The sequence below is a fragment of the Ranitomeya variabilis genome, chromosome 8 (assembly GCF_051348905.1).
Source record: "Ranitomeya variabilis isolate aRanVar5 chromosome 8, aRanVar5.hap1, whole genome shotgun sequence".
In the NCBI taxonomy this organism is placed as follows: domain Eukaryota; kingdom Metazoa; phylum Chordata; class Amphibia; order Anura; family Dendrobatidae; genus Ranitomeya; species Ranitomeya variabilis.
In genome coordinates, this window is record NC_135239.1 from 47,120,224 (window position 1) to 47,131,358 (window position 11,135).

An 11,135-nucleotide genomic window follows, 5' to 3' on the forward strand; every position below is an offset into this window, starting at 1 on the left:
CAGCCCCCCCCAGAGCCAGATCCAACCAGCCCCCCCCAGAGCCAGATCCAACCAGCCCCCCCCAGAGCCAGATCCAACCAGCCCCCCCAGAGCCAGATCCAACCAGCCCCCCCCAGAGCCAACCGCCTCCCCAGACAGCCAAATCTCCAACAGCCACCTCACCCAGACAGAGCCAGATCTCCAACAGCCACCCCCCAGACAGAGCCAGATCTCCAACAGCCACCCCCCCCCAGACAGAGCCAGATGCAACGCCCCCCACCAGACAGCCAGATCCAACGCCCCCTCCGACAGCCAGATCTCCAACAGCCACCCCCCCAAGACAGAGCCAGATCCAACGCCCCCCCCCCCCCCCCCCCCCCCAGACAGCCAGATCTCCAACAGCCACCCCCCCGAGCCGGATCCAACACCTCATGTACAGACATTTCGGTTGGTTCATTGATAATCCATTAAAGAGGACTTGCTGCTGGCCATGAATAATCCCGGAGCATCTGCTCCCATCACTCTGCGCCACTTTTCTCTATTATTCAACCTGAATGTTTATAAAAATAGACAACTGGGAGTTACCACTTGTCAGAGGTGTGTCCCTACAGAGTCTCATTCTGTTAGTACTGATTGGACAGCATCTGACTTTGTAAAGACACGCCTCCAAAAAGGTAACACCCATTTGTCAATATGTTCACAAACTTCCACGAGGAATAGCAGAGCAATGCTACAATGTTGTATGAAAATTTACTCTGGGACTAAAATTTCATAGAAACATATTATAAGAACTCACTAAAATAGATATGACAGCTTCTCAGGGGGTTTCAATTTCCTCTGTTCATTCTTTTTAGACCAGACAAGAGGCAGCTGCTGATCGCACAAGTCAGGTAGTCAGAGGGATGTTAAGTTGCCGATATTGAGAACAGGCCAATAAATAGCACATGTCTAAAGCCAACTTTACTAATAACTCCAGGGCCGCGCTCTCTCTACAATGGGTTTACCTTTATTGTACTTACAGATAAAGGAATAAAGGAAAACTAAGTGTGGTAAAAGTGGTGTTAAAAAAAAATAAAATAAAAAAATTATATATTAGTATTAGTGAAGGGCGAACCCTGGATGTTCAGGTCCAGCCAATCAGTTAAAAAAATTCAGTTTGGATACCAGAATAGTAAGGCCAAGTGCACACGCTGCGGATTCCATTGCGGACTTTTCCGCAGCGGATTTGATAAATCCGCAGTGCAAAAAGTACTGCGGATTTATTGTGGTTTTTTGTGCGGTTTCCACTGCGGTTTTAGACACCTGCGGGTTTCTATAATGGGGCAGGTCTAAAACCGCTGCGGATTCCGCACAAAGAATTGACATGCTGCGGAAAATAAACCGCTGCGTTTCCGCGTGGTTTTTTCCGCAGCACGTGAACGGCGGATTTCGTTTCCCATAGGTTTACATTGTACTGTAAACTCATGGGAAACTGCTGCGGATCCGCAGCGTGTGCACATAGCCTCACTGAACCGCATTCACAAGAATGGGGGCCCGAACATCCATTGTTTGCCTTGCTGTCATGTGCATTTTTTCACAGTGATCTCACTGAGGTCACCGCAGTTCATTGGCCCGGCTGGGAACAGTCTCAGTGACCTGCGGTAACCTTGACGACGTCACAGCTATTCACTAAGGCTGCACTTACAGCAGCTCATTCTCCCGTGGTTTTCAGACTGGACGGCTGAAGACCATTTATTGCAGACATCAATTACGGTGCTGGACAAACCTTGAGACAGGTGAGGGATGTTTTGTTTGTTTTTGTTTTTTTTTTTACTTTTTTTCCACAGATACCATGGCTTCAATGGAATGGGCGTAAGGGGAGTATAACAAGGTTTGTTATTTTTAAATAAATTACTTTATTCTGGGAGCGTGTTTATTCGCCATGACTATAGGATTAGTAATGGAAAGAAGTCCTATAGACAACTCTCCATTACCAACATGTGGGCATGATGTCACCTGACAATGCAAAAGGTGGCATCAACCCCACTTGCAACCATCACAGGGCAAGTGGGAAGAGCTAAGCAGAGCACCAGAATTGGAGAATCTAATAGAGGAGCCTTTTCTGGGGCGGCTGCGGGCTGCTATTTTTAGGCTGGAAGGGTCCAATATCCATGGCCCCTTACTTGCCTGAAAAAACCAGCCCCCAGCTGTCTGCTTTAGCTTGACTAGTTGTCAAAATTGGGGGGGGGGGGGGGGGGGTTCGGGGGCGCAACGACCTTTAATTATTAAGAAAAAAAAAAATTAAAATTACAGGGGAACCCACACCAATTGATGAATGCTCCCATCAGCTGGCACCTGCTATTAGCGACAGCAGGCATAGGATGATGGGAGTAGTACTCCCATCAGACGACACCTCTGTGACCAGAGGTAAACTTTTTACCTCGTCATTACTGTGGGCTCCCGCTATCATCTGACAGCGTGGGAACCGCAGCTCTTTGACCGGTGGTAATCTTACCGCCGTTCAGAGCCGCCGCCGTTTCTTGCACTGTCACGCAGATGACAACCTGAGAAAAAAAAACAAAAAACGATTGTTTGGGGTGTCGAACCCCAACAGTGACATGGACTTCCTGGACCAGTGTTTGGGGATGCATGCCCAAACAGTAGGTGTTCAGTACGGACCCTGAACTTTACTGTTCTCTAATTCGGATCCTATGGAACATCTGTATTGCACCTGATTCTTACAGATACATTGCCACTATTAAATCACGTACATTTGAAACTGCAGAAGAATGTTATACAGATGTTATAACGTCCATGTAGCATCCGTAATAATACATCCGCAGTTTCAAATGTACATTAAGACACATGGATGGCAATTGTGGTTTTGTTTTTTTGTTTTTTTAAGATAAAACTTGGAATTATTATTTTATTCTTCACATGCTCTCCTGAACCTGGTTTTAATCAAATGCTCATGATCAGTGCCCCATGGTGTGACAAAGAGGCTCAGAGCACAGTCCTGCATGCTCTGCCTCCAATTCATAAAAATCTGTACATCTATACTGTGCCTGCTGTATGGCCATATGAGGATCCTAGTTTTGGCATTTAACAGTAAATGCCATTTGAACACTGGAATCTATTGTCTGCAGTCGCTGATTAATTCCCATTGTTTGATTCACCTTGGTTCTTATTGCAAATCCAGATTAATGCTTTTCATTCACAAATTAAGTCATGTGACTAAAGCTTAAAGGGGTGGTCTGAAGGCAGTGTAATTTTCATTCTAAATCCCTATTTATTGCCATAATCTAAACTATTTTCTAATATACTGGCATTAAGCATTAGCTTATTTCTTATCTACACTATAACTGCTATTCTACTTTCTTTCTGATGACACTTTGTTTGATACACAAGCAAAGCGCCAATAGGGGACAGAAGTTGTGGTCACTGCCACAGCCTCTACCCCTCTCCCTGAAACAAAGCGTCATCATGCTCTGTGTAATGTGCACAGTGATAGCATGCTCTGTAGCCGGCTCAGATCAGCAACAGAGTAGTGTCAGAATAACCAGAGCGCACAGATCAGTGCCCCCCCACAAGCGACGTCACTGGTCTCTGCCCACCAGGTATTCTGACACTGCGCTCTGTTGCTGGCTCTTTTGTGCTGATCTGAGTCAACAACAGAGCGTGAGCTGTCATTGTGCACATCGCATAGTGACACTGCAGGGACTAGCCCAGTCCCTGTCCCTGAAAGGAGTGTCACTGATGATGCTTCGTTTCAGGGTGGGGGCAGACTATAAAAAGATGGGTTTTTACCATAATAAACATGATTCTATGTAGGACAGCCTGGTGGGTATGTCTTTGTCTCTCGATCAAAAACCCGGGTATAAGTATGCTGATCTACGTGATGGATGCCAGATAGCCTCCCACATTGCTCAGTGGGAAACAAAAACACACACGCACACACACACACACACACACACACCCCCCTCCAGGCTATGGTTTCCTATCTCTAGTGTCTAAATGAGCTTTACATGGACCAGCTCTCATTTTAAAAGCAAATCATACACTCCTAAACAGAATATTTGTGCCCTTAAGGCACAATTCAGGATAATACCCAGCAGCTGCATTTTCTAATGACCCGGCACTTCAGAAACTATAAGCCGAGAGGCACAAAACTTACAGCTGAACCAAAATTTAAGAAAAAAAAAATAAAATAAATCCACCACATACAAAATGTTATCACGTTCACAACATGTAGCAGGAAGTTTGTACAATTTGTTCAGTTTCGTTATATCAGGATATATTTTGCAATCATTTTGGAAATCACAGATCCCTTGCTGACCCCATGCTTAAGCTTCTACGGTAGATAGCAGCTGCTGAGTACATGGCCGTGTTAATAAGTAATGGACTGGTCACAACATCGTGTGTCAGGTTGCTGGAATCAGCAGAACGCAGTCACCGCTTCATTCTAATATACTGACCGCTTTTTCTGGCTGTGTTTGTGTGACTTTATGAGGGAGATCAGTATAATTTTTTTTATTTATTTATTTTTTAAACAGAGGAATACATCAATGAAGATATTTAAGTAGTTAAACGCTTAGAACAGGGAATGTTTGAAGCCAATGGAGATACATACATTAGAGCACTCTATTAATTGTGCTTCCTTGGCTAACGCCAACGTATTCCGCAGCGCTTGATAAAACATTGTGAGCCCCAATGGGGACAGCGGTGATAACCTAAATATACTTATCAATATGATTGCAGAGGGGGGAAAAAAATAGCAAAGAACTTGGAGGAAACCCATGGGGAGAACATACAAACTCCTTACAGAAGTTACCTGCTATTTGGTACCTAAAAAAAAAAATCACAGGGCGAGCCTCAGAACCCACAAGGCTCTGGGATTTACAAGGGGCGTCACTTTATTATGCAAATATCCATTAAAGGGAACACTGGCAAGGTGCTTGTCTTCCAATAAAAATTATATCCTTCTCTTAGAGATCCGATGAGCCGGTTATGAGAAGTCCAGCTCAGAAACCATATGCAAACCAGGCCGGAGTGCACAGGGAGTGTCATGGCAATCCACAAACATGGAGACTCTCACAATTTTTTTTTTTTTTTTTTATTTGCACATGGCTTTTACGTTAGATTTCTTATGAATGGCCCCCTGGATCTAGTCACAGGGGCCCGTTTACTCTCAGTAGGAAATTTAGCAAGCCAATCTCTATGGACTTCGCCTCTTTAATGCCGAGTTTACCAGCCACAATAAATGATGCTTGGAGATATATATATACACATACATACATACATACATATATACTTCAGTTCCCTATCAGTATGTCTTTGGAGTGTGGGAGGAAACCGGAGGAAACCCACGCAAACATAGAGAGAACATACAAATCCTTGCAGATGTTGTCCTTGGTGGGATTTGAACCCAGGACTCCAGCGCTGCAAGGCTGCAGTGCTAACCACATTTTTATGCCTGCTAATGAACCATAGCACCAGCTGAGTTAGCATTTAGCTCAGGCCGATTTTCAGGATCAAACATTCAACAAATATTGTCTATGATCAAAGAAAGGATAAAAAGTCCAGTGGATACAAGGTTCTCCTTCCTAAAGGCCCCGTCACACTTAGCGACGCTAAAGTGATCCCGACAACGATACGACCTGTCAGGGATCGTTGCTGCGTCGCTATGTGGTCGCTGGTGAGATGTCAAACAGTGAGATCTTCCCAACGATCGCTGCTGCGATCTCACTGTTTGACATCTCACCAGCGACCTGTACAACGATCTCACATGGGAGCTATTATGACGATTCAGTGTCTGAGTCGTCAACGAGGTCGTTGGTAAGGTGTCAAACACAGCGATGTGTGCTACCCAGCGGGACCTCAACGATCAAAAAACGGTCCAGGCCATTCCGACACGACCAGCGATCTCACAGCAGGGGCCTGGTCGCTGCTACGTGTCACACATAGCGAGATCGCTACTGAGGTCGCTGTTGCGTCACAAAACTTGTGACTCAGCAGCGATCTCGCTTAGTGTGACGGGGGCTTTACACTCAGAAACCAGCCTGTTTAGGGTAAAAACAGATTGTGATTTTCCTTTTCAGCTTTCTGAACATTATTCTACTTTAAGCAGTTTTTTTTTTTTGTCACAAAAGGATTCAATGGGCCACGTACATTAGGTAACAACATGGCACAAGTTGCACGCAATTTTTCTACAAATTACATAAAGTTCAACTAAGATTTTGTGTTGTCTGACGCATGTACCCCTTTTCTACCAGCATTTCCCCTCCGCCCACCTAACTACAAACACACGACGTTGGACCAGACTTTCTTACCGTTAGTCATGCTTCTTAATGGCCGGTCTCCCTCCGATCTTCTTATCACATCCTCTTTTTCTGGGGTTACCAGAGGCTTGGAGATTAAGCGGCGGCTCCGCAAAACGCGATGGTCTTCCTCAGACATTGTAAGATCTCTGGCCTGAAAAAATTAAAACAAATGTGGCATATAAAAATAATTCAGACAATAAAAAAAAAAAAAAAAACTACCATAAATAAAAACCCCATTAACGCACTAGGATAGAACATAACTTAGTGGACCGGGGAGCAGTCAGGATACAGACAGCGAGGTAGAAGTTTGGTCACATGTTCTGTACAGGATGCAATTATGTGTCAGACTGAGCAAACACTGAGCTAAATACAGGACTCTGGCAGCCGGTGGCGGTCCGGGAGCTGGTAAGCAAACCGCAAACACTTTTTTTTTTTTTTTATGCTGGAAAACTTCCACAATAAGCAGATTACATCTACCGTAGTATTAGAGAGAAACCTAAGAGGATTAACAAAAAAAAAATATGTTACTTAATAGCCAATACAGACCTTTAAAGAATTCCTAACGATCAGACCTGTCGACACCAATACCAGCAGTGCCCAATACTATGGTTTTATATTATAGGTTATATATCCTCGCTGGGTGTGTATTATACTAGGAGGAAATGGAGAGTTCACGCTGCCGTCCTACAATCGGCACGTGACACTGTACACCAGATATTGGAGACATAACCTCATCCGCCGGATTAGTGCATTTACTTCTTTATCGGGATGGAGGTCGTATCTCAATCACACACTGACTGATAGGCTGCACAGGTACCTAGGGTCAGACTGACCGACAGAAAGTGAGAAGAATCTGATGAGGACATTATGGGGCCGATAACGGCCCAGTAAAATGGGTTCAGACCGAGGATCATTGAATCAGAAATGACCAGTGGATAAGAGGTGGTGTGACTGGGAAGGGATGAAAGGAGCTAAAGTAGGACCAGTCAGCGAGTACAAAGCTGAATATAGAAGCTAACAAGACTATGTGCGGAGGAAACTAAAGTTCACAGCATGTAAAGATTTAATTTTCTGCAGATTTTACCAGTGCAAATTCACAGATACGATCTGCAACATTTCCAATCTGTATTGAGTCACCATTAAAGGTGTTGATCAGGGTCAGTGACTGCAGACTTGTGAATCCTCACAGCAGAGAGTGCACGCTGCTTGCATACATCCAGGTGGCGTCAGCGGCCCCCTAGCCTGCACGGGCCAGATCACTACATCCCCGGATGTTGGAGTGCTGGGGCGATGGCGTGCGTGCCCACAGAGAGGGCTCAGAGTGCCATCCCCGACACCCGTGCCATAGGTTCATCACCACCAACTCACAGTATAGACATATCAGTAATGGCTGTATAAATGGGCACTATTGTACTAAATTATAGAAACGGTTAAAAACGTCTTCACATCAAGGTAAGAGAATATAAGAATCAGGTGATGGGGTTTAGAATAGAAGACGCACAATAAATTTACACATTATGAAACCCTGCCCTATCTTGGTGGATAGTTTTATGCATTTGCGTTTTCACTTCGAGAAGTCGCTCTGTGAACGTCGATCACTTTTCACATGGACTGTAGGGAATTTGTAAATTAATAAATGGATAGTCCTGGACAAGGATAACCACCACAATGCCTAGCCGTTCTCGCCACGGACATTTGGGAAATCCTATACAGCACTTTATATATATATATATATATTTTTTGTACTTTCTACGAAAAATATACAAACGACAGGATGAGGCTGAACCCAGGAGGGACAGTATGGAAATAAACTCATTCTTCTGTACAGAGGGATGCGCTGATCTTCATGCTCTGCCGCATGTTGTGGGGGGGAAGAAGAAGTGGAGACAATGTATCAGGCGCTTCCAGCACAGCTAAGATTTGCCTACAGGTAAAAAACACATGTATGCTCTTGGGAGAAAACCACAGCACAGTGACGGCAGCTACATGTCACATCGGAAGCAATGTGTGAACACAACTGGGAGAGAACACTAATCTGACTTTAGGCTACAGAGGAAACTGCAAACTTCCTGTGAAGGGCAAAGATGCGTTACAGTGCGTTCATGATTATCAAGCAATCAAAACAAGCCGCCCGTCACCCGAGGAACGAGCAAAAACGCTCGATCGTTGGGTGAAATTATCTTTTGGATTGCACATAAGATCACTTTTCTTGGCAGCGCATCGTCCAGTGTAAACAGAATATGTGCTGTCGAGAATAACGGTAGCCTACGGGCACCAAACAAGCTACTACAGATCACTCGGTGCGGATCCGAAGCCTGGTCGATAGATATAGCATTTTTGCAGCTTTTTAATGCAGAAGTAAAGCTGCGTTTTACAGCACCAGCAAAAGCTATGAGACTCCAGAGCTCTCCTGCACACTTTTTTTCTAGGCTGAACTGGAAAACTTTTTGGAAACTGCAGCATGTCACTTCTTTCAGTGTTTTTTTTTTTTTCAACCATGTTTTTCTTTTTTGAGGTGGGGGGGTCTAAATGTTATCAACATGCACAAGAGACAAAAATGCAGTAAAACCTGCTTTGTTGCAAGCAGCTTCTTTACCACCAAGAGAGCAGGTTTTGACTGCAGAAAAAAAAAAAAAGCAGTGTGTGAACATAGTGCTACATTCCATAAAATCGAGGCAGAGGAGAATCTTGTTTTAATAAAAGAAAAACTTTATTTCTGTCTTTGTGTTTCAGTTCTCATCTATAAGCATAAGGGAAAAAAACAAAAACATAAAAAGAAGAAGTATCCATTTCTCTGGAGTATCCAGCCTTTGTAGGTCATATAGGGTCTATTAACCCATCACTGTCAGGGGAGACTTCTTAGATACCAATTGGACAATAGGCTCAGTTATTTTGCATTGAAAAATGTACATCCACTGTAGAGATACATGCCAAATGTGTTACCTAATATGTATGATATAGATTGGAAAATGTAAAGCCCGACATAGAAACCTACACTGCATGCGATAACACTGCATTTACACTTTTGGGTATGTGCAGACATCTTAGAGCAGATCATCCAAAATCATCAACACTGCTTCCAATTCATTTCTATGACAAATCCACAATGTTGTTCATGTCAGTTCTTAAAAAGAAAAAAAAAATAAATTATATATATATATATATATATATATATATATAAAAATTTATTTAGATGGAGAGTACTTGTCACTTCTTTGAAGTGACTCCTGAGTGAAACCTTTCCTAACCAAAGATCTTATTTCTTGAGTTAAGCGGAAGGACGGAAACATTTCTTTAAAGACTAGAGATTGTGAAACATAAGTTATATTTGGGATCTATGACAATAGTCCGGCAGATGAACCTTAAGCCCTATGTCCCATTAAGCAACAACTTTCGGATCTGTGATGAACGGACCATGTGGCGCGTAATTAATATTCCAGTCTACGTTGATCTAATGATTGATGGCGAATAACAAAAACCCAACGATTAGAAACGCCACAGCTCGTCTGCTCACACCTCCGCCCCCCGATATACTATGATCCCATCCCACCCCCCATTATGTGCTGACTGCAGCCTGTATACAGGGGAGCACAATGGCTGCTGGAGTCACACACATCCCCCATTCATTCATTCCCATGATGTAATATAACAAGCCAGTGGCTGCTCACAGAGGACAATAGCTGCACACACGTGTTATTTAGAGGGATACCTGTCTCCTCCGCGCAGTAATATCCGGACACCAGCAGGGATCGAGGACTGTGCAGCTCTGATGCCGGGTACCCGCTCCACAGCGGCTGAGACAAGCTCTGCCCTCACTTCTGGTCCATCTCTTCCTGCTCCTCTGTATAAAGCAGCGCTGGTGACTCACAGTGACGCTCTGTACACGAGGTACCCGCTCTATGGTAAAACAAGACGCGGTGCAGGGTTGTCTGCTTACTGCGCAGGCGCAATGCTCTGTCCCTCAGTAGTTGTGCGCAGGCGCAGTGTCCTTATTAGCTCTGTCTTGTGTAGTGTGTGCTTATATCGCAATAATATGACACATACTGACGACATTGCGTAAAGCTTCCTTCAGTCATTTATGAGCAGCGTGAATTTGAAGGCGCTGAAAAAAGTCTATAACGTTTTTGTGTGTATACACGAGACAGTGTTTTCTAGTGAAAAATCTTTTTGGAGAGTTTTTTTGTGGAGTTTTTGCTGAAACGTCTCCTCGCGACTGCACCACCCACTTTGTTGGCGCTGGTTGCAAAAAATGACGTAACACAACGCCAAAAGTAGCAAAATCTTAGTGCAGCTTCGAGTTGCACCAAAATTTTTCGAATATACAAAGATTTTTACGCACAAATTCTGATTTAAAAGCTTTGATGAATCGGGTCCATTGTCAAGTAAGAATAAAAACGAATAAAGAGTGAAAAAGAACTGCTGTAAATATGTCCCAAAAATCACAGTGAATTTGGTGCAAAAGTAAAGATGCCTAAAATACATAGGACCCGACTCTTCATTTGTATTGTTTTAAAGGGAACCTGTCACCCCAAAAATGGAAGTTGAGCTAAGCCCACCAGCATCAGGGGCTTATCTACAGCATTCTGTAATGCTGTAGATAAGCCCCCGATGTATCCTAAAAGATGAGAAAAAGAGGTTAGATTATACTCACCCAGGGGCGGTCCCGCTCCGATGGGCGTTGCGGTCCGGGGCCTCCCATCTTCTTATGATGACGTCCTCTTCTTGTCTTCACGCTGCGGCTCCGGCGCTGGCGTACTTTGCGCTGTTGAGGGCAGAGCAAAGTACTGCAGTGCACAGGCGCCGGGAAAGGTCAGAGAGGCCCAGCACCTGCACTGCAGTACTTTGCCCTCAACAGGG

The 11,135-nt window shown here is 44.2% G+C and overlaps 1 protein-coding gene across 1 annotated transcript in view; it reads right to left on the minus strand.

Annotated features, from left to right (window-relative positions):
- SOAT1 (sterol O-acyltransferase 1) overlaps positions 1 to 10,273 on the minus strand; it is a 31,501-nt gene extending 21,228 nt beyond the window's left edge. Inside the window, exons 1-2 of the mRNA XM_077277459.1 lie at positions 9,988 to 10,273; positions 6,288 to 6,429 (exon numbers count right to left, since the gene is read on the minus strand). Of these exons, the coding sequence (XP_077133574.1) occupies positions 6,288 to 6,414 (127 nt within the window). The 5' untranslated portion in view covers positions 6,415 to 6,429; positions 9,988 to 10,273. The remainder of the gene's footprint in view (positions 1 to 6,287; positions 6,430 to 9,987) is intronic.
- Positions 10,274 to 11,135: the final 862 nt, after the last annotated feature.